Consider the following 27,905-nt stretch of genomic DNA (forward strand, 5'->3'; position numbering starts at 1 on the left):
CTGCTTTTTGTTTAACGTCATGTTTGTGTTATTATGTGACTGGTTGCTGATGTTTTACTTGTGTTTATAACACGGAGCGACGTGTCAGTGAGATTCACGCGGGGACAGCAGCTTCCAGGCCGAGGACAAGAGGCGTAAACAATGAAACAGCAGAAACGCGCTGCTGCGTGACTTTAAAGACAGCTGTACTCTCAATCTGCAGTACAAGTTCTTAGTTACTCTCCGACGGGGACCCGTGACGTCACCTTTCTCTCTGGTTCCGTGATCAGCTGATGTTCTGCAGGAGAACCTGCGCTCAGCTGTGTATGACGTCACGCTGCGGTTCCACCGTGACACCAGCAGGTGGCGGCGCAGCTCTGACGGTTTTACACCCTCACGAGAAGAAGAAACAGCTGGCTGTGCGCATGCGTGTCTTGGCAGCTTGCGGTCCTTGCGGTACCGGTTCGGCTCGGCTCGCTGTGATCTGGATGATGAGGCTGCTCCTGCGGAGGCTCCGGCCGCTCAGCGGGACGCCGGGCTTCCTCTCCGCCGCCTCAGAGCGCTCCTTCAGCGGCTCACCGCCGCCGCTGCCCGCCGCCCGGGTCCGGAGCGCCTTCGTGGAGTTTTTCCGGGACAAACACAGACACCTGCCGGTCCCGTCCTCCCCGGTCCGGCCCAGAGGAGACCCGAGCTTGCTGTTCGTCAATGCCGGCATGAACCAGGTCAGTACAGACCCGACCCGGTCCGGGGGTACCGGGAGATTTCAAAATAAGAGCCTGTCAGAGGCTGACTGCGGATCGATTAGACTTTATTGATGTTTCGTTTTATTGAATATTTTTGTCCAGATTAACAACAGTTGTCACACCTGTGCAGGTAAACACAGATGGCAGGGGAGGAAGTGGTCTGCGTATGTCCTTCTGTGTGTATGATGTTTTATTGTGTGTGTGTGTGTGCGCGCGTGTGAGAAGCACTTTTTAAAAAAAAAAAAACCTTGTGATTTAACCAATCAGAGCCTTCTCTCCATCTTTGTGTGGCGCTCACAGTTCAAGCCCATCTTCCTGGGCACAGCGGACCCTCGTAGCGACATGGCGTCGTACCGCCGCGTGGTCAACAGCCAAAAATGCGTCCGAGCCGGCGGCAAACACAACGACCTGGATGACGTGGGCCGGGACGGCTACCACCACACCTTCTTTGAGATGCTGGGAAACTGGTCGTTTGGAGACTATTTCAAGGTGGGTCCACTTCCTGTTTTCTTTAAGGTGGGAGTTTACTTCCTGTTTAAAAGAGGCTCACTCTGCTCTGTGTGCACTCAGGAGGAAGCGTGTCAGATGGCATGGAGCCTCCTCACAGAGCATTATGGGATACCTGCTGACAGGCTGTATGTCTCTTATTTTGGCGGTGATGCAGCAGCAGGGTTGCCAGCTGATGAGGATACACGGAACATCTGGCTGGAGATCGGGTAGGTGCACATCTGTCTGCAGCTGGGGCCGCACTGCTACAGGTCAGCTGACCCTTGCTGTCCCTTCAGGGTCCCCACCCACCGTCTGCTGCCATTCGGACTCAAGGACAACTTTTGGGAGATGGGGGACACGGGGCCCTGTGGTCCCTGCACCGAGATCCACTACGACCACGTCGGTGGGCGAGAGGCGGCGGCGCTCGTCAACGCTGACAGCCCAGAGGTGGTGGAGATCTGGAACCTGGTCTTCATGCAGTACAACAGGTACATGACTCACCTAGACCTTTTAATCTGCCTGAGACCACTTTAGTCCACATGAGACTACCTTAGTCATAAGATAGATTCAAAGTTTAAAAATCAAAATATCAAACGAAGAACATGAGGAGTGGAAGAGAACGGGGATCAAAAATATTTATTATGCCTCACATAGAACTGGGAAAAAAAGAGGAGTGGCCATTCTGATACCAAACTAGCTTTTGAGTTCACTGGAGAACATAAAGATAAAGAGGGAAGATTTGTGTTGGTGAAAGGGAAAATGGAACAGGAAGACGTCACGCTGTGTAATATATATGCACCCCCTGGTAGTAGTACAGGGTTCTTTAAGGAGATATTCAGACTTATTGCCACAGAAAGTGTTGGAACATGTATATGTGCAGGAGATTTCAATTCTCCATCCAAAATGGGATACAACTAGCCGAGACCGGAGGGGAACTAAATTAGAGAAACAAGTATAAACAATGCTGAGTTGGGGCTTATAGATATATGGAGATATTTACACAAAAATGAACGCATTACATTTTATTCAGCGAGACGTGATATGTACTCGAGGATTGATTATTGTTTTACTTTTAGTAAAGACCTCCACAGAGTGAAGGATTGTTTAATAGGACAGAGATTTATCTGATCATTCGGGATTAACTATGAGGATTGGGTTTAAAGCTAGCCCCAGAAATATGGCGTCATTTTTGTGCCACTATTCTGAGCGCACGTAAAAAAAGTTTGCAGGTGCAAGTGTTTCATTTTGAGGAGAAATTTATTTTGAGCGAAGAAAAGCTGAATTTGAGTGAACAAAATTCATTGCTGCGTGCAAAAACTGTATTTCAGTGTTTGCTATTATCCACACACACACACACACACACACACACACACACACACACACACACACACACACACACACACACACACACACACACACAACAGCAGCCCCTCTCGCTCAGTTTTTGCATTTGCGCTCGCTCGCAATGTGTCGCTCGTGCTCTCAACATTTCTGCCCGTGTGCGCTCAACTCTTTCTCTACACCGTTATATCTGTGCCACAAAACCAGCCAATCACAGACTTGGATGCAAAAAAATCTGATTGGCTGTTTTGGTCTCCAATCAGCTCGAAATGACGAAATGCAATATCCCAGAATGCATTTAGTCCAAAACTCAAAGGAGGCAGTGGCGCAGGAACACAGAGGGGCGGAGTTTGAAATATTACTCTTTCTGGGTCACAAAATAAACTTTTAAGATGTTTTCATGCGAGAAAGTTTCTGTGTAAACTTCAAATATCTGCTCGATTCATCAAGACATCACATATTTGCACAAGTGCTGTAACGTTTTTGGAGATGCCCGTTACCCACCAGCTGACCGGGTGGTCACTCGGGTTAAACATAATATAAAAGGCTGAACTGACAAAAAATCATCGACTGCACCACCAGGTGTTACAGGAAAAACCATAAAGCCTTTGAACTAAAACAAACGCTGTTGTGACAGTGATGTACACTGTGTTGTTGGTATATATGTATGATTTGTATCACCTTCATGTTTCCCTCTCACCACATATCCAAACCGACATCATGACCAGCAGCTAAAGCATACCTTAGGGGTAAAATTATTGCAAAATGTGCAGTCCTAAAGAAGGTGAGAGCAAAAATTGGAGCAACTGCACACCGTTACAAGGTGCCCCCGCGTATTGGAGCAGATGAGGCTGGTTAAACAGGAGATCCACAAAATTTTAAGTGAAAAAATTGAAAAAAAAATTAAAATATAATAGACAACGGTGGTATGAGGCAGGACCCAAAGCTGCTAGGCTATTATCATGGAGACTCAGGAGGCAACAACATTCATAAAGTTCAAAATCTAAAAACAAATAAGATAACTAATAAACTCGAAGAAATTCAGAGCGCATTTGAAGAATGTTACGCTGAGCTATACACACAACCGGGTAAAGCAGATGAGCGATCGTGGCTCAAGAGTTGGGAGTTCGTCCTGTAATCGGAAGGTTGCCGGTTCGAGCCCCGGCTTGGACAGTCTCGGTCGTTGTGTCCTTGGGCGAGACACTTCACCTGCCGCCTACTGGTGGTAGTCAGAGGGCCCGGTGGCGCCAGTGTCCGGCAGCCTCGCCTCTGTCAGTGCGCCCCAGGGTGGCTGTGGCTACAATGTAGCTGCCATCACCAGTGTGTGAATGTGTGTGTGAATGTGTGGATGACTGGATGTGTAAAGCGCTTTGGGGTCCTTAGGGACTAGTAAAGCGCTATATAAATACAGGCCATTTACCATAAGATTCAGAATTTCTTATCCAGCTTAGATCTGCCATTTATAGGTAAGCAGCAGAATGAAAAACTCGTCAGAGAAATATCAGCAGAAGAGCTTAACATTGGGCTCTCAAAACTCAAGACTTTTAAAGCTCAGGATGTGATGGATTTCCACCAGAGTGGTATAGGCAGATGAGGGAACCCTTAATCCCACTACTAAAGGCCTCTTTTAATTACACTCTGAGTGGGGGGGCGCTCCCACCATCGTGGCGGGAGGCGTATATCTCTGTCATACCAAAAGCAGGGAAGGATAAAACTGATCCCAGAGGGTATAGACCTATTATCGTGTTAAATATAGACTATAAACTATTTGCCCTGATTTTGGCTAAGAGGTTGAGTACATTGATGCCCACGCTGGAGGATCAAACAGGCGTCATTGGTAACAGACAAACACACGATAATATCAGAAGGGCCATTCATATTATTGACCAGATACTTAAAGGGAAAACTGGAACAGTTCTCATTGGGCTTGATGCGGAAAAGGCATACGATACAGTCGGGTGGGAGTTTCTGTTTCATGTGTTGAAGAGATTTGGGCTATGTGACAGGTTTGTTCAGTGTATAAGAATGATTTATGTCTCCAACAGCGAGGATCAAAGTTAATGGAAGCCTTTCAAATCGGATAACACTACAACGTGGCTGCAGGCAGGGCTGCCCGTTGAGCCCACTGCTCTTTAACCTTTGCTCAATGCATCAGGGAAGAGACTCGAGGGGGTTACAACGGGGATGGCGTGCTGGTAACACTAGGAAACCTGGAAGAGGGAATCCCTCTGCTATGGAAATACTGGAAGAATATGGCAGACTGTCTGGTTATAGACTAAACATTCAAAAAACTCACATCTTGACGTTCTTTTTTTAACCCCTCAAGACAATTGGTAGCTAGATATAGATTCAGATGGCATCAATCTCAAATGGAGTATTTGGGGATCCTGCTGACAAAAGACCCTGCATTGTTATATGAAGTTAATTATAATCGGGTGAACAAGAAGATATATGAAGATCTGGAGAGGTGGGGTCTGCTCCACCTCGATCTGGGCAGCAGAGTTAGAGCGATAAAGATAAATATCCTCCCAAAGCTGCTTTATTTGTTTGCAGCACTTCCAGTGGAGGTTCCAGCAAAACAATTTAGGGAGTGGGATATGCATTGCTCAAGATTCACATGGGGAAATAAAAGGCCGAGAGTGAGATATGCAACAATGCAGCAGCCTGGTGAGCGGGGGGCATGGCTCTACCGTGCTTTGAGGATTACTATCTGGCAGCCCAGATCAGACCTCTAGTGTGCTGGTGTAACTCTAAGTTTGAGGCAAAATGGAAGGACATTGAGCTTTCTTTGATGGATTTCCCAATACAGTCTGTTGTGGGGTCTCTTGAGAGTTTACCACAGGCATATCAGATGCAAAATTTATGTGTAAGTTTTTCCCTGAAAAGATGGACAGATGTGATTAAAGTTTTTGGTCTTAATAGGGAAATAGGGTTGCTGGGATGGCCAGCGTATCTCCCACGCTTCCTTCCAGCATTGTTAGACCATAAATTCAGGGAGTGGTCCAGGCATGGAATCACTGCGATCTGTAAGATAGTGAAGCATGGGGAGCTGATCAATTTTGAGGACACGTGTCAGATTTACGAGATCGGCAGGGAAGATTTTTATCGTTACCTACAGGTTCGGAGCTTCTTCCGGAAGGAAATTAGAATGCTTGACGCAGATGCTAGTGGGGTGATCCAAATATTTATGGATGCTTATGGTGAGAACATTATAAGAGGTACTATAGGCAAAGTGTACAGAAGTTTCATATCTATGAAAAAGAGCTCAACAACATATGTCAGTCATCGATTATATAAAGCACCTCGAGGCATAAATTCTTTAACATGGCGAGATTTTGGATGGAAGAATTTAAGTAGATTCTTCATCACACCAAAGCAGAAATCCAAAATAAGTGGTTCAGGCGCTTCGAGGGAGTGCGGGGAGGTCGCTGCAGGTTGCTTCCATGTCTTCTGGTCATGCCCTAAACTGAAGACCTTTTGGGAAGAGATAAATGCTGGTGTAGCACTGGAAGTAACACTGGACTTCTCCTTTAGTACCATGTACCTTGGGAAAACTCCTGAGGATATAAATAAAAGAGACTCACACTTACTGAAAATAATTATGGTTGCATGCAAAAAGGCAATTACTAAATGTTGGTTGCAGACAAGCCCCCCCACACAGAAGCTGGTCATAGACATTATTAACGTAATCCATCATATGGAATAGATTACCTTCTCACTGCATCTGCAGAGGGAGAAAGGAGAGAGACTTTGGGAAAGATGGGATCGTTACACTTTAACGTTCTCAAGAACCAGACGTTTTGATCTCAGTTTGTCCGTTTATTCCGTAACACAGGCAAACGGGCCGTTAACTCAGGGGAGGGTGCCCTCATATAACACCTCACTTCAGCCCCGTACAGTCACACAACAACGAAGACCCCCTCCCCTTCCTGCACACATTAACTCCCTTTTTCCTGCAGCACAACCAAACATGTATCTTAAAGAAACAACAACAGCGTGCAGAGAGAACCAACCTGTCACTGTAAAATAACATTTAACCATCGTTACAATACGTTAAAACTAGAAAGTGATACCTATGTGATGCAGAGGAAGAGCCGCGATTTTGTTTGAATGGAACATTAGCTGTGTAATATGTGTAAGTAAAACAAGGTGATGTGTAGTTGGGGCTGGGCGATATATCGAGGTTTTTTAAAAATATCGATATATTTTTATACGAGATATAAGATGTGACAATATCCTTTATATCGATATAGTCTATGTTACGTTATAATTATAGTTGTGGAGCCATAGGTTTGCCTCTCTTTCGTCCACTTTTGTCTCTACGCAACGTTACTCGGCCTCGCCTCTCCTTCACTGAACACAACTCCCCCTCCTCCCCCATCGCTTCACCTGCAGGCAGTGACAAGCTGGACACGGCAAATCTCCGTTAACGAGTTACTGCGCATCGCCCCGTGCGTGGGGCTGGACGGCGTCAACGTGCTAACCACGCTAACGCCATGCATGGCCTGAAATCCTTTCATTTTCTCAAAAGTTGACAGCGCACCTTATGTATGAATTCTGGTTGTGCTTGATGACCGCGAACTGATTTTATGTGCTGCACGGCGCTCAGCAATCTGTCAAAAAATGTTTTAGTACAACTTTGCTAAGCTACGGAGGCTTGATGGATTGTCGGAGCATTATGGCTACCGAGGAGCCTCGCGGAGTGATACGTACTGTGCTTCAACGTAATATTACCGTACTGTGTGTGTATGGCAAACTTTAAAGCACTGGGTGGGCCCCACACTTTGGGAAGGTCTGCTTTAGTCCATGTGTAGTTACTTTAGTCCATGCGTAGTTACTTTAGAGTCCATGTGTAGTTACTTTAGTCCATGCGTAGTTACTTTAGAGTCCATGCGTAGTTACTTTAGTCCATGTGTAGTTACTTTAGAGTCCATGCGTAGTTACTTTAGTCCATGCGTAGTTACTTTAGAGTCCATGTGTAGTTACTTTAGTCCATGTGTAGTTACTTTAGTCCATGTGTAGTTACTTTAGAGTCCATGTGTAGTTACTTTAGAGTCCATGCGTAGTTACTTTAGTCCATGTGTAGTTACTTTAGAGTCCATGTGTAGTTACTTTAGTCCGTGCGTAGTTACTTTAGAGTCCATGTGTAGTTACTTTAGTCCGTGCGTAGTTAATTTAGAGTCCATGTGTAGTTACTTTAGTCCGTGCGTAGTTACTTCCTTTGTCTTGAATCTTGGTCCCATCCCGTCTCAGGGAGGTGGACCACAGTCTGCGGCTGCTGCCCCAGGTCAGTGTGGATACTGGGATGGGTCTGGAGAGACTGGTGAGCGTCCTGCAGGGCAAAACCTCCAACTATGACACCGATCTGTTCACACCGCTGCTGCACGCCATCCACCAGGTATGCCGGCACACACAAGAGCACACACAGGTGTCCTGCGCAGGTTGTCATGGTGACACGTGTGCCATGTCCTCAGAGGTCGGGGGTGGAGCCGTATAGGGGCAGGATGGGGGCGGTGGATGTTGGTCAGGTGGATCTGGCCTACAGAGTCGTAGCTGACCACGTCCGGACATTATCGGTGTGCATCGCTGACGGAGTTTACCCGGGCATGTCAGGAGCCGAGTGAGTCACCTGCCAATCAGCTGTCAGCGTGACGCCAGAGGCAGGCATCTTATGTTTACCTGTGTGTGGGTGTCAGGTTGGTGCTGAGGAGGATTTTACGGCGGGCGGTTCGGTTCTGTGTCGAGGTCCTTCGTGCTCCCCAGGGAACGCTCGCCAGCCTAGTTCCCACCGTCGCCGACCTGCTGGTAAAACGCCATCCCATAATGCCTCTGAACCTACATTATTTTGCATTTTACAGTAAATTGAAGGCTGTTTTATTGATTACTTGGTTTCTGTTGCTAGGGTAATGTTTATCCAGAGCTGCACCAGGAGACAGACCGGGTGAGTTTGTATTATGACCTCTGACCTCATCGCTCCTGACTTTCAGAGTCAGATCATGAAAGTTGGGTCACGTGATATAGCAGGAAATTGTCATCAGATGGTGTTTGTCTTCCAGATTGTGGACATCATCAACGAGAACGAGGCTCACTTCCTGTCGTCTCTGCAGCAGGGCAGCAGGCTGATCGAGCGCACGCTTAGCAGGAAGGACTACAAACATGGAGTCTTCCCCGGTCAGTCCAGGTCCAGACTCTGACCACGTGAACACACCTGAGTTAATCAGGATGTTAATGAAGCCTTTAATTAACAGTCTGAGGTTGACGATGGCCTGAGCCGAGCCCACCTGTTGGGCTCAGGTGTTCATACCTGGTTAATTATTTCCTTTCTTCCGGCAGCCTCAGTGGCTTGGTCTCTCCACCGGGACCTGGGCTTCCCTCTGGACCTGGTGGACCTGATCCTGGAGGAAAGGGGGGTCCATGTAGACCGCCAGGAGCTGGACCGCCTGATTGCCGAGAACCAGAAGGTGGGGCTTAATTCACTCGTCTTAATCTGGAAACAGTGAGGGCTTTTACTGTGAAGGACAGAGAAGGCTGCTTTTATTCTGAAAAGACAAAGGTTTTCATTGTCTACTGGAATGAGATCCACACACCTGTCTGTGTGTCTCAGGTGGCTTTAGAGCTGCAGGCAGGTGACCGTGCCCAGGTGACGCTGGACGTCCTCAGTCTGACGGAGCTGCAGCGTCTTGGCGTTCCTCACACCGACGACAGTCTCAAATATGACTACCGCCTGGCCGAGGGTCGATACGGTATGTTCCACCTGCACAGGTAACACACCTGAGCCTCGGTGGTCAGCTAATGATGTCCATATCCTTCCTCCCAGTGTTCCCACCGTGCCGTGCGACAGTTCTCGCACTCTACGACGGGCAGGCTTTGGTGTCGGAGGTCTCCGAGGGTCAGCGCTGCAGCGTCATACTGGACCGTACCTGCTTCTACGCCGAGCAGGGGGGCCAGTCACATGACCAGGGCTACTTCACCCTGTACAAGCTGCAGGTCAGCAGGCGCCTCCCTCAGTGCATCGTGAGAAACATTTTTGTGTCCCTATGACTCCACCTCTTTCCTGTCTCTCAGGACGTGCTCTTTCCTGTGGAGGCGGTGGTCCGGGCGGGGGGCTACGTGGTCCATCGGGTCACCGCGGCCGACAACCTGAAGACCGGCGACCAGCTCCAGCTGCACCTGGATCAGGTAAACAGCTGGGTTCAGTTGACATTTAAAGGGGCAGTTCACTAAGGGCCAGAGTAACGGTGTGTGCACAGCCCAGCGCTCCCACACACGGAGCGAACACGAGCAGCATGAAGTCGGAGCTGTGGCATCAAAGTGCTCGATTGCAGCTTCGATTGCTCTCAGGCCGCTGTCGCTCTGAAGCTCAGTTAATTCGGTCTGAAGGTGAAACAACAATGCAAAAACCAGCAGCACGAAAAGTTCGGCAGCAAAAAACCTCGACTACTCAACAGCGATGGAGACGCTACGGTCATCTGAACGGAGAATCTCGGGCTCGCTTCGTTAAATTTGTTGAGCCGCCACCTGTTGGCTTTAAAGCATCTGTGACCTCTGTGTCAGCGTCCACAGTTTGATATCAGTCACATCACCGCGGCGACTCTTGGTGGGTCGATCTCTCTTTACGTCTTTTACTTTAGGAGGAAGAGAAACATATTTGAGCACATTAAACACGCACATTTATTCACATGTGGACCCGATGCTTTGGACAAGCGGTGATGGCTCCAAAGTCGGGCTGGGATCATCTCTCAGCTCATCACATCTAACCTTCAGTTTAATCAGACCACAATTCTGTGACCACGATGAACAAAAGCGGTGAGAATCCTCGAATTCCTCCATCAACCTCAAATCCTGGATGAGTGAAACAGATTGATTCCCTGCGACGCTGACTCGAGGCACCGCCTCCTCCAGAATTGCCTTGGGTCTGGTGGCGAATCTGTCACCTCCACCTGTGCTGATCTCAGTCTTTACCGCCGGCGCTGTGTCGTGTAGCCGTGTTCAGTTTCTTTGCTGCCGCCTTTCTTCTCACCTTGTAAGAGTGTTTCTTGTTTCCTCTGCTGACTTCCTGTTGGGGTTCCAGGTGCACAGGCTGTCCTGCATGGTTAAGCACACGGCCACGCACATCCTGAACTTCGCCCTGAGGAAGGTTCTGGGCGCTTCGGTGCAGCAGCGAGGCTCGCACGTGTCGGCCGATCGCCTTCGCTTCGATTTCAGCGTAAAGGTCAGGCCGCCATCTGTGAGCCCGACAATGGCGGCGTGGTGCAGGCCGCGCAGGTTCTGATGCGTCTGTGTGTTGTCCTCAGGGCTCTCTGAGCGTGTCACAGCTGCAGCAAGTGGAAAGGTGCGTTAATGACATCATCTCAGCCAATCAGATTGTTCACAGTCAGGAGCTTCCCCTCCAGAGAGCTCGCGGCATCAGCGGCCTGAGGACGGTGGACGAGGTGAGCTCAAACTTCGCATTTTGGGTCACCTGCTGTCTCACCTGCTGTCTCACCTGCCACCGTCACCTGTTTCTGCAGGTGTATCCTGATCCTGTTCGGGTCGTGTCAGTGGAGCTGCCGGTCACCGAGCTGCTGGACAAACAGTCGGACAGACAGACGTCTGTGGAGCTCTGCTGTGGAACGTGAGTCTGTGCTCACCTGGACACAGACACACACAGACAGCTGAACGGGCTTGTATGTGTGTGTGTGTGCGTGTGTGTGTGTCTATCTTAGTGAGGACCTTCCTTGACATAACCCTGACACTAAAACAACATTTTGAGTCTCAAAAAGACTTCAAACTTGTGAGGACCGGTGTGTGTGACTGTTGGTCCTCATGAAGATAGCTAGACAGGAACACACACAGGCACAGACGCACACAGACACAGGCACAGACACACAGACACACAGACACACACACAGGCACACGGACAGACACACACACAGACACACACACAGGCACACGGACAGGCAGACACACAGACACACACACAGACACACACACAGGCACACGGACAGGCAGACACACAGACACACTCACACACAGGCACACACACAGGCACACACACAGACACACACACAGACACACACACAGACACACACACAGGCAGACACACAGACACACACACACACAGGCACACACACACACAGGCACACACACAGACAGGCACACACACAGACACAGACACACACACACAGACACACACACAGGCACACGGACAGACACACACACAGGCACACAGACAGACACACACACAGACACACAGGCACACACACAGACACACACACACACAGGCAGGCACACACACACAGACACACAGGCAGACACAGACACACACACACAGGCAGGCACACACACACACACACACAGGCAGGCACACACACACACACACACAGGCAGGCACACACACTCACACACACAGGCAGGCACACACACACAGACACACAGACACACACACACACACACACACACACACACACACACACACACACACACACACACACACACACACACACACACACACACACACACACACAGGCACACACACAGACACACAGGCATGCACACACAGACACAGACAGGCACACAGACAGGCACACACACACACACAGACACACACACACAGGCACACAGACACACACAGACACACACACACAGACAGACACAGGCACACACACACAGACACACACACAGACACACACACACACACACACACAGACACACACAGACACACACACAGACACAGGCACACACACAGGCACACACACACACACACACACACACACACAGACACACACACAGACACACACACAGACACACACACGCCCCTCAGGTTAAAAGGAGGTGAAAATGCTTTAAATAAGAAACCAGGGGATGACGTCACAGCAGCCATTCCATCTTTTATTTACAGTTATATTACAGCTGCCATGAGTCAGGATAATCAGATGTCATGTGACCTGTCATTGTTTGAGAGGTTAAGTTTAACTAGCAGGTGTAAACGTGTCACCTGGCGCTCTGCCGGCCGTCTCTGTGTTCAGTCACCTGCTGCAGACCGGCGCCATCGAGGACCTGGTGGTCGTCTCTGAGAGGCAGCTGGTGAAAGGAATCAGTCGGATCGTTGCCGTGACGGGACAGGAAGCGGCACGGGTCAGTGAAGTCATGACATAATGATTAGGTGGAATAAAATGAGACGCAGCTCTTTTAACACTCTGTGCTCTCAGGCTCGGGAGGCGGGGCACGTTTTATCTCAGGACGTCGACTCGCTGTCAGCCAGACTTGGACGCTCCGCCCCCTCCTGCCTGGACACTGCCCAGTGCTTTTCCAAGGAGGTGGGCGTCCTCTCAGATGTAAGTATGATGACCTGTCAGTCAGAGAAGCCACGCCCCTAACAATCCAAACATTATAGAGTTTAAACAGGTGAGTTATAATCAGCAGAGGAAATATTATCTATAGACACCCAAACAGTTTGTGTATGAGGCTGTGGACTGACCCAGGAACAGCGCGCGTCCCAGCTTCCCGTGTGAGCCTGTGTGCACTTTGACCCTGTGCTGTGTCTCCCAGGCTGTGGATAACACCCCCATCCCACAGTGGCAGCGCAGAGAGCTGCAGAGTCGACTCCGCGCTCTGCAGAGGACGAGCAACACCGCCGTCAGGAAACTGGAGACCAGAGAGGTGAGCACGCCCTGAGACGCACGCAGGGCTAATCAATCAGAGCTGATTACACCCCCACCCATTGGTGCTCTGCTGATGATGTCATTAAACCCAGGTGATTTACGTGTGATCCACCTGACTGTGTGATGGGGGACAGTTTGAGTGTGTTGCTGCTTTGACACTCTTTTCCCATCATGCTTTTCTCAGGCGGCAGTGCAAGCTCAGGCCCTGCAGGAGAAACACGGAAGGACGGAGCTGCTGGTGGACTTGGTGGAGACCAGCTCTCTGTCAGTACGTAGAGACCGTTCCTAATGAAGCGCCACACACTTTAAATTCATGCTTTTAATCCCTGTTCAGTTTGATTCATGCAGCACAAAATCACTGAAGGTGCCTCAAGAAGCGTCCTACCACTAGGTGACAGTGGGAACGAAGAACTTTCAATTCAATATATTTATGCAGCACCAACAACAGTCGCCTCACAGTGCTTTATACTGTAAGGTCGACCCTACAATAATACAGACAGAAAAACCCAACAATCATATGACCGCCTATGACCAAGCACTTTGGCGACAGTGGGAAGGAAAAACTCCCTTTTAACAGGAAGAAACCTCCGGCAGAGCCAGGCTCAGAGAGGGGCGGGGACATCCTGAGCCTGGGTCTGTCGGATCACTGAGGTTCTGCTCTGATGTGGTTCTAATGTTTCAGGTTCTGATGAAGACTGTGAACCAGCTGAGCTCCACTGCTCCTCTCAGTCATGTGATGCTGCTCGCTCACCAGAGGCATTCTGGCAAGGTTTTGTGTGCCTGTCAGGTTCCCAAGGTAACTACCATTAAGCAGCCAGGCTCCGCCCACTGTGATGTTTGTCTTAAATGTGAGGCTTAACAGGATGTGACATCAAAAAAGCCGTTCTTATTTAAACAAAGGTGTAAGTGAAACTCTGAGTTAGTTCATTCTGAGATCAAACTCAACTTTTCTGCTTCCAGAAGACAGTTAAATGCTCAGTCAGTTACCGTGGTAACAGTGCTCTATTGACGGTAGCTTTCTATCACTAAAACACGGTGAACATTCTCAGAGCTGATTGGACAATGTCTGATCAGGAAAAGGAAGCGTCTAATTGATCGCCCCTTCCTCTGCAGGTCTCGCCATCCCTCGTCGCTTCTGATTGGGCAGTGGCTGTGTGTTACCACCTCAACGGGAGCGCCGGTGGCTCAGAGGTGGTTGCCAAGGGAACAGGAAACAGCAATGACATCACCGAGGCTCTGAGGTGGGCCAAGGAGTTCGCCTCCCAGAGAATGCAGTGATGATGTCATAAAGAGACCCTCTTCTCATTGGATGATAGGCTGAGGCGAACTTTCTGAACACATGAAGTTTGATTTCAAAGAGGACAGACAGCCATGCTCTCGATATTGTCTTTATTGTGAAAGGTTACATTATGAAACACTCAGCTTATCACAGCACAGGGAGGATTAACCAATCAGAAACCAGCACCCAGCAGGTTCATCACCTGGCGTTTCGAGGACCTCAGAGCAGCGACACAAACACAGGTGTTAAATCATGTGACCAAACACACCTAAATCTTTTCAAAGGTGATCCCTCACCAAGTCTGGGCTTTCAAAATAAATGCCTGCCAGGGGTGACAACTCAGCTTAAAACCAAACTTTGTTTTTCAGAATAAAGTTTCATTTCCTGAATAAAGCTACGACCTGTCCAACCCATAGACTGGTTATAAACAAGAAACCAGCAGCTTCACATTCACCTGAACTTCCTGTTGTGAACAGGAAGTAAACATGTAGACTTTCTAAATAAGAGTCTCAGCAGCTTTAAAGGTGTCCTGCAGAGATGCTGTGTCTTTGTTTTGGGTTTGAATATTAATAAAAACTTTGTTCACTGTTTTGTCATTTCATTACACTCAGAGCTCCGCCTCCTTACAGGTGAGGAACCCTTCAGGGGTCATGAAAAGGTCAACTCTTAATTGCTTAGAGTCACCAGTAGGTGGAGCCTGCTTCAGCGTCGTCAGCGCTGAGTGAGGATCGCTGTGTGGTTAATAATGAAGATGGTACCTCCATCAGGTTGAGCTCGATGGTTCCCGACCCGTCTTTCTCCAGAGCGCTGAAAGCGTCTGCAGAGAGGAAATGGACAGGATGAAGAGGAGGATGAAGATGGAAACATCTGTGACTCAGGGCTGCGACGACTCACCAAACATGGCCTCCAGACGCACCAAGCAGCCCACGAAGTTGTCAAAGTCGATGGTGAGATCGGGTTCGCTGTAGCAAGCCACCAGGACCTGATGGAGCGGATTGTTCAGGGAGAAACCTGCAGCACACAGAGGTCACACATGTGAGCACATACAGGTAAGCACTCAAGCAAGCAAACAGGCCTGACGAAGCTCACCTGCGTCTTCCACCGCCGACCTCATGGACCCTGAATTGTCCACGTCCCTGTCACAGTAGACTCTGACAACAGAAACGCATCACAGCGGCGTCAGATCAGCACGCCAATGCCCGGTGGAATGACCTCTGGCTCCAGGATGGGTTCGCTGTCCGGCGTCACTGAAGCAGCAGGTGTGCAATTACATGATCAGGCACACGTCTGGGATTCATTACTCTAGCTACGAGCGAGATCACATGAAAGAGGCGGAGTTTGATTGCAGCAAACTCCACCTCTTTTGTAATTGGGCACAAAGCGGTTGTGTATCTTAGGGTAAAGGCAGCACAGCGGATGGAGGATGAAGGAGCGCTAGGACCAAACTAATCGATGCTATCAATATCACAGCAGATCAATAAAGCTTCGAGCAGCTGCCACAAACATTCTTTTACTTGTTTAGCTCGAGTCAAACGGGCCGCGAAGCGCTACAGGCTAATTACCCCACTGAGCGCCACTCTGTTCTTAAAGCACTTTATAAACGAGGACTGAAGGAGAGCCCGCCTGAGTCACCAGACCAACAAGCTCCAACACCAGCTGTGCGATCAGCTGTGCGATCATCTGCACAAAGACTAGAACAAAGAGGGCTGCTCCAGCGAGCGGTCGCGCCACCTTCCAGAGATCTGACAGTGACGCACTCTGGTTTCACCTGGGATTTTAATGCGGTTGCCAGGCAACATGATCATATACAGTCCTGAACAGATTTAAAGCGCCTGTCAAAAACAAGTTAACAAACTAAGAATATTTTTTACAGTGTGGACGTCTCTGAGCCGTCACTAATTAATAAATCACAACGTCAAACCACCAAAATTTGCTTCTGTTCAGTAATGAACTAACTATTAATTTATCTTAACAACATATAATAATAAAACAATAATAATAGAACATATTATCATCATCCCACTGGGTTTGAATCTGGGACTCTCCACCATTTGACCCTAGAACTGAAGAAGCTTCTCTGCTGATAGTTGAAATGTCTTAAAGCAACTTAAGGAAGTCCAGATGCTTTTTCTTTCCAAGCTCCTTAGACTACGATGACCTGGATGACTGAGAACCTTCACAGACAATAATATACTTTATTATTTTTTAAGTAAAAAAAGTACATTTGAGTCCATGGTAGCAGCAGTAATTATCTATTTTAGTTAAAAACTTAATTTAGATTGAAGTGTTTGTGCACACTGGTGGATTAACTATTGATACTGGTAATTTGGGGCAGCTGTGGCAAAAACCCAACACTAGGTGGTGCTCTGATGCATTATTTAAGCTCTGCATGAGATAATGTTAAACTTTTGTGGCTACAAATGAGACGTTATCGCCATGAAAGAGCGGCAGCCTGCTGCTAGGTGTCATAACACCTGATTAGTGAGAATGTGTGCGTGTCAGGTTTGGTGAGCGCGCAGAGGAACCGGTGTACTAATCTTTCCACCACCCTCGCCTTCATCACACTCTCCCGGCCTGTACTCATCAGATAGTTCTCGATCTTGGTCCACAGCACCTTAAACTCGACCAGCCCCAGCTTCCCAGTTCCATCTTTCTGCGGCAGAGTTCAGGAAGGGAATTGACCTCAGAGACTTTTCATAGTAAGAGTCCTCTGATCACAGACAGACCGGTGAAGAGGCTTTCAGAATAAAAGCTTTACAGATACAGGGCTGCGGGAATGAGTGTTTTGCACTTCCTGTTCACTCGTTTGAAGTGGTTTCGTGTTTTCGTTGGACGCTGAAATGATACCAGCGTGTAACACTTTTATTCGGACTTTATTCATTTTCCCTCCTCTACTGATGTGAACCACTGACGTCACCTGTTCCACATACCTGTGGGAAATGTGCAGTCTGTCGCTCAGGTAATAATGGATTGGATTTAAATAGCGCTTTTCAAGGCACCCAAAGCGCTTTACAATGCCACTATTTATTCACTCTCACATTCACACACTGGTGGAGGCAGCTACAGTTGTCTACAGGTAGACAAACGGTCGGGGTCACAGACCTGTGAGTCCACCTCACAGCAGCAGCCAGGTGACAATAATCAATACACTGATTAACTGATCTGTTAATCAGTGTGAGCAGCTCTATTAAGGCAGGAGTTTGGGCAGTTTACAGCTCCGCCACCTTCAGGTGTGTTAATACAATCATGGCAGCAAACCTGAGCTCAGACTCTGCAGGTTAAAGGTCATGGTCATCTGATGAAAGAGGCTCCAGCTCTGTCTTTATAGCACCAAATCGCAACAGCAGTCGCCTCAAGGCGATCCTGACAGACCAATGCCGCACAGCAGCCGTCAGCAGCTGTCAGCACGCAGGCTTGAGATGACCTGAGCGCACCGTGGACGCCAGCACCATGTGCCTGGATAAAGGACTTTCTAACAAACCGGCCCCAGACTGTGAGGCTCCGCCCCCGGCTCCCCACAGGGCTGTGTGCTGAGCCCCCTCCTGTATTCTCTCTACACCCATGACTGCAGTCTGGCCCACAACAACAATCTCATCATCAAGTTTGCTGATGACACCACGGTAGGCTGCCTCATCTCAAAGGGAATGGAGGCAGCCTACAGAGTCCTGAAGCTGGCAGCCTGGTGTTCAGAGAACAACCTGACACTGAACACTAAGAAAACCAAAGAGCTCATTGTTGACTTCAGAAGACACAGCACTGACTTGGCCCCCCTTTACGTCAACGGGGAGTGTGTGGAGAGGGTCCACACCTTCCGGTTCCTTGGTGTCCTCATCTCTGCTGACATCTCCTGGACAGACAACATCTCAGCGGTCATTAAGAAGGCCCAACAGTGGCTGCACCTCCTGAGGGTCCTCAGGAAGTACAAGCTGAACTCCAACCTGCTGCTGACCTTCTACCGCTCGTCCATTGAGAGCCTGCTAACTTACTGCATCACAGTATGGTACGGCAGCTGCACTAAAGTGTAGTCAAGACAACACAAAAGATCATCGACTGCCCTCTCCTCTCCTCTCTGTATATCATTGTCCAACTGTATAGTGACAATAAAGGCCTTCTATTGTAATCTAAGCATCTGTCTGACCTCACACCTAACCTGCCAGTCCAGTCTCACTCCTGCAGCGACCTGCCAGCAGGAGGCAGCAGACACTCAGCCTCCGCCTGAGCAGGGAGGGGCAGACTCACGGACACCTGCTCAGGTGGCTCATTCTGTCAAAACAGCTTTGAGAGCAGCTCATGCTGTGCTCATGTTCTGCTCACAGCCACACAGACATGTCGCGGAGCACACGTGACTAGGGATGGGTACCGGTGTCCAGTGCCATGATGGCACCGGTTCTGACATAAACGGTAGTAACCAGACTGAAAAGCAGCGCACATTTCGGTGCTTTTTTTTCCTGAGCTGTGATACACTTTAGATTCTAGCCAATCATTTTACGTTTCCGAGGATAGTAGGCGGGCCCAGGTACGTACGTTCTTTTAGAGCAGAGCTACAGATTAAAAATGCCCAAGGTGAAGCGGTCAAAAGTCTGGCTGTACTTCACAGCAAAAGATGCAAACTCAGCAGCCTGCAGCAAGTGCTTTAAGCTGATACTGTGATACTGTGCAAAGGAGGTAACACCTCAAATCCGATGAAACACCTGGCGACGCATAGCATTTTTTTTAAAAGTCGAGAAATGCGCCGTATTTGATAGCTTGCTGCGAGACCTCACACCGACCACATCTACTGCGGGTGTGGTGCCTGTTATCAGACCCGGAGTTTGCAACATCCCCCAAAAACCCGAAGAGGAGAGTCCTGGCCCCTAGCCCTGCCAGTGTAGCAGAAATGATGAGGATGATCAGTGGAGAGCGAGCTCTCCTGGTGTTTGGTACGACTGAGAACAGGAAGTCTGCCCAGAGGGTCATTAACACCACCCAAAAAAATCATTGGCTGACCCCTGCCACACCTGGAGCCCATCGCCAGATCCTCCTGTCTCAGGTAAACCATCACAGGTAAGCCCTCGCACCCCGCCCACCAACTGTGGTCGGTGCCTCAGGTGAGTCCGGTCCCACACCTTCGGACTCACCAACAGCTTCTTCCCCCGGGTCATTCACACTGCTAACTATGTGCTAACAGACCTCTCTGCATTGAATCATATCTGTTATTAACCTCTGTCTCTCTTCCACAGCATGTCTTTATCCTGTCTTCCTTCTCTCACCCCAACCGGTCGCAGCAGATGGCCCCGCCCCTCCCTGAGCCTGGTTCTGCCAGAGGTTTCTTCCTGTTCAAAGGGAGTTTTTCCTTCCCACTGTCGCCAAAGTGCTTGTTCATAGGGGGTCATATGATTGTTGGGTTTTTCTCTGTATCTATTATTGTATAATATAAAGCGCCTTGATGTGCTTTATAAATAAAACTGAATTGAATTCCTGTCGGGTGGAGCACCCATAAAGGACTACTCTACTCTATTCTATTCTAGAGTGACCGGAGACGTGTTAGTGAGTGCAAAGCCGCCGTCACGACGTGCAGGTGTCAGCGGGGCAATTTCTGAAAGTCTACCTGGAAGTGGAAGATGGCGGCGTACTCTCCATCTCTGAAGCTCTGACCCTGCGGGACCACTCGAGCCAGGATCTCTTCATTCAGGGTCAGAGAGGCAATGGCAGCGAGCAGCCAGCAGTCACCTGGACGACGACAGACAGGGGGTGGGACTTAAGTCAAATAAACAAAATGCACACACAGAATATGAAGTCGGCGAGGGGAAACTGCTGATGGACATCAAAGCCAAATCTGATTGGTCCTTTAACCTGCCGATGGGCCTGTGATGCCACGCAGTCAGCTGATACTCTGATTACTCTACAGGCTGTAAGATGTAAACAGAACATGTTTGACAGGTGGATGACACACCTGCCTCAGGTGTTTTTCACACCTGTTTTCAAAGAAAACTTCACCCATTTCCTTGTTTGGAGTCAGACACCTTTACAGGGGAAGCTGCCGTCTGATTGGCTACACTCTGCTGGGCGTCTCCCTCTGTTACTATAGAAACTATTACTAGACTACAGGCTCACGTCACAGTGAAGTAACTGCCACCCACTCACCTGTCAGCATGTTTATAGTTTGTGTTGACAAGATGACACTCGCCACACACACACACCTGTTAAAAAACACACCCAGCTGAGTGGAATTTTCCAGCTCAGGTGTGTCTGCTGTGGATGTGAAACACAAACAGACCGTCTCAGGTGTCCCCCGCACATGGGTGCGTTTTCTAACGACTGACATTATCGATTGATCGACTCAGATACGATTAAAAGAATTTACTTTTATCTACTTTAATATGAACCACTAACGTTATCAGATGTGGGTGGGGCGGACTCTGCAGAAATGGGGTACAGAAAGGTACAGAAAGGTGCCGCTTCTGGTGTGCAGACGGCGGCACAGTCTTCACCAGCGAGCAGCGTGAACGTTATTTTAACGTATAAAAGTCACACAAACATGTGCATGATTCTCTGCACGCCAGAAACGCCACATTACCATTAGCTCCGCCTTCTGGTGTTCTCAGTCGCCCCCTGCTGGCTGTTCAACGTTTCAGACGAGCGTGCTCTGCAATCGTCGCACAGACAAATAAAATGATTTGAACGCGGCGGTGCGATTGGACTTCCTTCAGTTACAGGAACCGGTCCTTCCGGTCTGACGGGTCACCTGCGTTACCTGCGCAGGTAATCAAAGAACAGCGGTTTCTCACCCAGAGCTCCCTGACAGATGTCGGTCCTCGAGGCCCCGGATACAATGAACTCTGGGTCGGAGGTCAGCTCCTGCACAGAAGCAACAGTCATCATCAGCTGCCTGACCTGCACCAACACTGCTGTACAAATAAAGACTGATTGATTGATTGATGGAGGAGAAAACTGAGCAAAAGGGTTTTTAATAGCCAGCTCTCTGAGGTCACGCTTCCTGTGCGTGAGGTCATTGTGCTTCCTGTGTGCACCTGAAACAGCGTTTTCATCACACGGCCGCCAATTCGTTCTGTGGTGATCAATAATCACCAGACGGATGCACAGCCACTGCAGAAGGAGATGAGGTCAGTGATGATGTCATGTATGTCAGCCAATAAGAGAGGGACTGCACTGCTTAGGTGTGGTTTACCTGCTGCAGGTCCAGCTGGATCCAGAGTCCTGAACATCCCTGAAGTGGGAAATAAGAAAACATTTAAAACGTTACGTACAAGCACAACCACAGACAGCTGAGGACACTGGGAACAGTGGGAACACTGAGTGGGAACAGTTCGAATACTGGGAATAGTGTGAGCAGTGGGAATACTAGGAGCGGTGGGAACTCACTGAAGAGCATCTCCAGACGGATCGAGCAGCCGATGAAACGGTCGAAGTCGATGGCGTAGCTTCTGTCGGCGTAGCGAGCGACAATCTCTTGGATCACTGTGCTGTTCAGCTGGAACCCTGAAACACAAGAGGAAGAGCCACCAGATGAGACACGCATGCCAGGTAGACCTGTCCAGGAGCTCTGTTTTCCACCTTAGAGGGCCAATCATGGATACGTCTCCTGCTGTAGCTCCTCCCACAGCAGTAGATGTCAGCTTTGAAGGAGAGTTTGTGGAAGTGCGTGGAGTGGGCTGAAAGGGGCCGTCGGTTGGCCCCGCCCACTCCTACTAGGAGTCTTACCGGCTTCAGCCAGAGCCGCTCTCATCTCGTGGCTGCTCATCGTGCCAGACCCGTCCGAGTCGTGACTCTTAAAGATCTCCTGCACACGGCAGAAGCGAGCAGTGAGGTCATCGCCATGCCGACTCTGACAGAAGCTGTAACAGTGCTCACACACAGGCGAGAACTCACCAGGTACGTCTGCATCTTCACCCAGCAGGCCCAGTCTGGAGCTGCCGTCAGTCTGAGGTCAGTTCAGGAACCGCACACCTGATCACCTGACGCCACACAGGTGAGTCACACGCATCATCGATGGTTGGCTCACACTCTCTAACTGCTCAGTCAGTTCGATCACTCATTGATCAGGTATCAGTTTTCTGCTGATGGGCTGTAAACTGCGTGGATGTTAGAAAATTCTGGAAGTTTTCTGTGTTTTTTGTAGTTTCCAGTGGAGGCGTGTCCTAAAACTCTATCAAACACACGTTAGCATGTGATACTGTCTGCGTGTCATGATTTCGTATGAAGGATACATCCAGCAGGCTGATGATGTCACAGCAGGTTTGCAGGCTGAAGCCATCGGTGGTAATGTCCGACCCTGAAATCAGAGCAGAGCACAACCATCAGCGGGACTTTCCTGTGGGCCCAATCCGGTGAAACGTTAAACTCTTCTTACTCCGCTTTGTCCAAAATCTGCTGGAGCTCAAAGGTGGAGATCTCCGAGTCCTGGAAAATATGAAAACATGTTTGTTGTGGACAGGAAGTGAAGCCGTGTAAGAACTGTGACATAAAAACTGCTGTTACGTTTCCACAGATCTGCATGAAGAGGTGTTTGAGGTGAGGGTCCACGTCCTCGTGTCTGATGTCGGGCTGGAAGGAGAACGCTGCATGTTAATGAATGAAGCTCAGACGTCTCGTTCCTAAAACGTGAAGTGTGATTACAGCGGATCATGCACCTCCTGGAGGTCGGCGTTCTCCTCCATGGGGCTGAAACAGGAGAGCAGATGTCAGACTGTGTAGCGGTTATGCAGCGTAACCCTGTCACCCTGAAGTCGGGACCTGGTGTGGGCTTCCTTCTCCGTGAACACCCTCAGAACGAAGCTTCCTTTGCGGTGCGGTTCGAAGGTGGACGGGACGATGGCGTACTCTCCGGGTGGCAATTTGAAGCGATCGCATACCTCCCTCAGGTTGATGAAGGCGTGACTGCGAGCCACTGACTGGTCTCTCAGGAGGACGTCCGGGCCCAGGCGGACGTTAGAACGACCTTTATACGGACCGCAGAAGAATAAGAAGGTGAGACCTGGAGACGGAGGCATCTCTGAATCCTACCAAGGCATTTATTTGATTCAGGTTGTGGTTATTTTATTTGCACCTGTAGGCCGTTTGTTCTGCACTCATCCATCCTCACAGGCAGCAAACAACAACAACAACAGCTGAGACTCGCCGTGCAAACGGCCAACTGCTAACTGCTGTACAGGGATATGCTTCACCAATCAGCTGTTACTTAAACATGTAATCAGTAAAAGCTGATGAAATGAAACCATCGTGTTTTTATCAAAGTGCGAGTGAGAAAGCCTCTGAGGCTCGAGAGTCGCCGATGAGGCTTCTGGCACACAGCTTCAGTTTGCTTTAAACTTCAGCCCTGAGTCGATAAACACACCCCTGCACTTTAGAAGAGGACTTCATGTGTAAGTGCTCGTCCCAAAATCAGTGATCACATCTTTAGTCTTAGATGTGCTCCAGTGAAGCCTTTGTTGCTTGTCTAGGTTTGTGCAGCTCGCTGATGTTTGCTTAACTCTGCATCAACAAGTGTGTGTTACAGATAGCTCTTGGCTCTTTGTAACCTTATTTTCCTTATTGGTTTGGGGGACTTTGGGGCACTGAGCACATTTAACAGCATGCTCATTGTTCCCAGGTCCACATACATCAGTGCTGCTCTACATCCTGTACAACCATTAATGCATTTGGCACAGGACTTGAACTTATCACCTGATTCACCCAAAGATGTACCTCAACTTCAAAACCTTCTTGCTTTGCATGATTACCTCACGAGTTATGAAACATTGTGCTTACTTTCAACATTTGAAAAGTCCAATTCAGTACGTAATATTACGAAGCAGAGACTCCCGTCTTATTACTGCTCTTATCTGATAATGTGCAACCTAACCCGGCCCTGAGCTCAGACACCATCTGGATTTAAATCCTCACCTGAAGATTGTTCATCTTAGTGTGTGCAGTTTGTTAGATGGATATGGTCAGGGTTTGGGTTCGATCAACAGATGTGGATATTTAATTTCTGAAACGTGTCTAAGTATATATCTGATGACTATATTAGCATGACTGGATACACTGTTTATCGTACCGGCTTACAGGCTTAAGAAAGGTGGCACTGTTGCTGCTTATGTTAAAGTTTGATGCCACAATGGTTCATCTGTTTGTTGTCCTTCTGCCTCTACAGGAGCGTTTCCTGTCCAGACTACAGTGAGCTTGGGTTAGCCGGTGACTCTAACTGGGATTGGCTCAAAGCTGTTTCATGATTTTAAATCTTTCTGTGATTCTATCAATCTTACCCAGCTGGTTCAAAGCCCTGAAAAGTCTACCTTGGTTATCCTGATTCTGACAAATGTTTCTCATAAATTCTCATCCTTGGGGGTCTTGTGACTTAAGTGTCCGCTGTGATGCTGCTGTTAATAGAAACACTGAGGTGGCCAAGTCCCAACAATGACTCGAGGAAAATAGGATTGATCCCTGGTGTAGGAGTAGCGTGGACATTTTTTAGGGATGTAAATTGTGAATAAACATGCTCCATTAAGGAGATTTAGGAAAAAATGCCAGGTTCTCCCCAGAGCTGGCAGATATCATTCATGAGCGTAACCTTGGCCAAAGTTAGGAAAACAGGTTCTCCCACTGATTGGCTTCTTTCAGACAAATAAGAAACAAATGTATTTCCTCTATTAAGAAAGCTAAATCAGAAGACTATTTGTCACCACTGAGAACCTCCCTGGGAAAGTCTATGCCAGGGTGCTGGAAAGGAGAGTTCGTCCGCTAGTCGAACCTCAGATACAGAAGGAACAATGCGGTTTTCGTCCTGGTCGCGGAACACTGGACCAGCTCTTTATCCTCTCGAGGATACTTGAGGGCACATGGGAGTTTGCCCAACCAGTCTACATGTGTTTTGTGGACTTGGAGAAGGCATTCGACCGTGTCCCTCGGGGTGTCCTGTGGGAGGTGTTGCGGGAGTATGGGGTGTCTGACCCATTGCTACGGGCCATTCGATCCCTATACAACCGTTGCAAGAGCTTGGTTCACATTGCCGGCAATAAGTCGGACTCGTTCCCGGTGGGTGATGGGCTCCGCCAGGGCTGCCCTTTGTCTCCGGTTCTGTTCATAATTTTTATGGACAGGATTTCTAGGCGCAGCCAAGTGGCGGAAGGCTTTCGCTTTGGTGGCCTGAGAATCTCATCTCTGATTTTTGCGGATGATGTGGTTCTGTTGGCTTCATCGGGTGGGGGCCTCCAGCTCGCACTGGAACGGTTCGCAGCTGAGTGTGAAGCAGCAGGAATGAGGATCAGCACCTCCAAATCTGAGGCCATGGTTCTCAGCCGGAAAAGGGTGGAGTGTCCACTCCGGGTCGGGGATGAGTTCCTGCCCCAAGTGGAGGAGTTCAAGTATCTCGGGGTCTTGTTCGCGAGTGATGGGAGAAGGGAGCCGGAGATCGACAGACGGATTGGGGCTGCAGCTGCAGTAATGCGGACGCTGCACCGGTCCGTCGTGGTGAAGAGGGAGCTGAGTGTAAAAGCGAAGCTCTCAATTTACCGGTCGATCTACGTCCCTACCCTCACCTATGGCCACGAGCTGTGGGTAGTGACCGAAAGAACAAGATCGCGGATACAAGCGGCAAAAATGAGCTTCCTCCGAAGGGTGGCTGGCCTCTCCCTTAGAGATAGGGTGAGAAGTTCGGCCATCCGGGAGGAGCTCAGAGTAGAGCAGCTGCTGCTCCACATCGAAAGGAGCCAGCTGAGGTGGTTCAGGCATCTGACAAGGATGCCTCCTGGGCGCCTCCTGGGTGAGGTGTTCCAGGCATGTCCCACCGGGAGGAGGCCCCGGGGCAGACCCAGGACACGCTGGAGAGATTATATCTCTCGGCTGGCCTGGCAACGCCTTGGTATTCCCCCGGATAAGCTGGAGGAGGTGGCTGGGGAGAGGGAGGTCTGGGCCTCTCTGCTTAGGCTGCTGCCCCCGCGACCCGGCCTCGGATAAAGCGGATGAAGATGGATGGATGGATGGATGGATGGAGAACCTAAATAACCCACAGCAGTTCTGGAAAATCATTAAGTCTCTTTCAGTGAGCAACAGCTCTAATGCTCTACCTGCCTATGTTTTTAAGGACTCTGTTCCTGTTTATGATAGGAAGGAGATTATGAACTGCTTTAACAAGCACTATATATCGTCTGTCTCTGTGTTTGACTCTCTGTAAAATCCAGCACAAACCCTCCAGCGTAAAATGGTAAATAGACTGATTCTTATATAGCGCTTTTCTACTCTCATTCACCCACTCACACAAGCTAAATTCACACTCCGATGAACGCATCGGAGGGCAACTTGGGGTTAGTATCTTGCCCAAGGATATTTGGCATACAGACTGGGGAAGCCAAGGATCGAACCACCAACCTTCCAATTAGTAGCTGATCTGCTCTACCACCTGAGCCACAGCCACCCCATTAAATGACTGACCAGCATACATTGGTCAGCCATTTAACTTTGTTCCTTTCTCTGTGCAGGAAGTCCACGAAGCTCTTAAAGATCATAGAAAATCTTCAAAGAAATTCCCTCAGTATGGAAATCAGCTCTTGTTGCTCCTCTGGGGGGGGGGGACCCAGCAGTTTTAACTCATTATAGACCAACATCTAATCTATCTGTGCTGGCCAAAGTTCTTGAAGCTCTTGTGTGCGAGTAGTTAAAGCAGTTTTTGTACACCTATGATATTTTATCTGAATCATGTTTGAGGAAAAATCACAGAACTATCACAGCTGCAGTGAAAGTGTCAGTGCCACAGGGCTCTGTATTAGGTCCTCTTCTATTCATCATTTACATTGTGCCAGATGCAAACTTGCACTTCTGTGCTGATGACACAGTTATTTACAGCTGTGGTCCAACTGCTGTCCAAGCCTCTGACTTCTTGCAGAAAGTCCAGCACTCATTACTTAAACCTGTTCTCAATGCAGACAAAACAAAGCTCATGTTGTTTTCCCAATCAAGGAAGTTGGTTCACACGTATAAATATCCAGGTATCTTTAAATGGACCGATTCTTATATAGCGCTTTTCTTCTCTCCCGGAGTACTCAAAGCGCTCTATACAACAAGCCACATTCACACAAGCACTTCCTCTAAACTGAGATGCTTCCTAACTACATTCATACTCTATCAGAGAGCAACTTGGGCTTATTATGCTGCCCAGGGATACTTGGTATGCAGACTGGAGGAGCCAGGGATCAAACCAACAACCTTCTGATTAGTAGGTAACCTGCTGTACCTCTTGAGTTACAGCCACCCCGTCTTTATTGATGACTCGCTCACCTTTAAACCACATGTAGACAAACAAACATTGATTTTCACAATAAGTTGTTTTTCTGTTAATACAAAGAAGCGACTTGTTGCTGCAACATTTCTACTGTTGCTGCATTATGGAGATATTCTACATATGAATGCTTCAGTGTCTTTGAATGGTTGATAACATGTGGGTCACAATCAGCCAAG

At 48.9% G+C, this 27,905-nt stretch overlaps 1 protein-coding gene and 1 pseudogene across 2 annotated transcripts; one reads left to right on the forward strand and one right to left on the reverse strand.

Annotated features, from left to right (window-relative positions):
• The first annotated feature begins 117 nt into the window (after positions 1 to 117).
• aars2 (alanyl-tRNA synthetase 2, mitochondrial (putative)) lies at positions 118 to 15,062 on the forward strand. 2 transcript variants are annotated; one of them, XM_040009995.1, is made up of 22 exons: positions 118 to 701; positions 1,023 to 1,211; positions 1,293 to 1,438; positions 1,508 to 1,699; positions 7,806 to 7,950; positions 8,027 to 8,172; positions 8,249 to 8,357; positions 8,455 to 8,493; positions 8,609 to 8,723; positions 8,886 to 9,013; positions 9,157 to 9,295; positions 9,370 to 9,539; positions 9,618 to 9,731; positions 10,624 to 10,764; positions 10,847 to 10,984; positions 11,063 to 11,166; positions 12,560 to 12,668; positions 12,743 to 12,868; positions 13,083 to 13,193; positions 13,380 to 13,463; positions 13,878 to 13,991; positions 14,309 to 15,062. In XM_040009995.1, the coding sequence occupies exons 1-22, from the start codon at positions 273 to 275 to the stop codon at positions 14,471 to 14,473; spliced, it is 3,153 nt and encodes a 1,050-aa protein (XP_039865929.1). In that variant the 5' UTR covers positions 118 to 272; the 3' UTR covers positions 14,474 to 15,062. The 2 variants fall into 2 exon arrangements, 1 of the variants encoding a protein (XP_039865929.1); XR_005692905.1 differs by lacking the exon at positions 14,309 to 15,062 and having other exon boundaries at positions 13,083 to 13,287; positions 13,878 to 13,911.
• LOC120720349 overlaps positions 14,568 to 27,905 on the reverse strand; it is a 20,014-nt pseudogene continuing 6,676 nt past the window's right edge.

The sequence above is a fragment of the Simochromis diagramma genome, unplaced genomic scaffold (genome assembly GCF_900408965.1).
Source record: "Simochromis diagramma unplaced genomic scaffold, fSimDia1.1 OVJJ01000578.1, whole genome shotgun sequence".
NCBI classification, from domain to species: domain Eukaryota; kingdom Metazoa; phylum Chordata; class Actinopteri; order Cichliformes; family Cichlidae; genus Simochromis; species Simochromis diagramma.

Coding starts and splice junctions, on each gene's coding strand:
- aars2 (XM_040009995.1), top strand. CDS start 273: ATGTTCTGCAGGAGAACCTGCGCTCAGCTGTGTATGACGTCACGCTGC. Junction 702..1,022: donor TCAATGCCGGCATGAACCAG/GTCAGTACAGAC, acceptor TGGCGCTCACAG/TTCAAGCCCATCTTCCTGGG. Junction 13,992..14,308: donor GTGCCTGTCAGGTTCCCAAG/GTAACTACCATT, acceptor CTTCCTCTGCAG/GTCTCGCCATCCCTCGTCGC.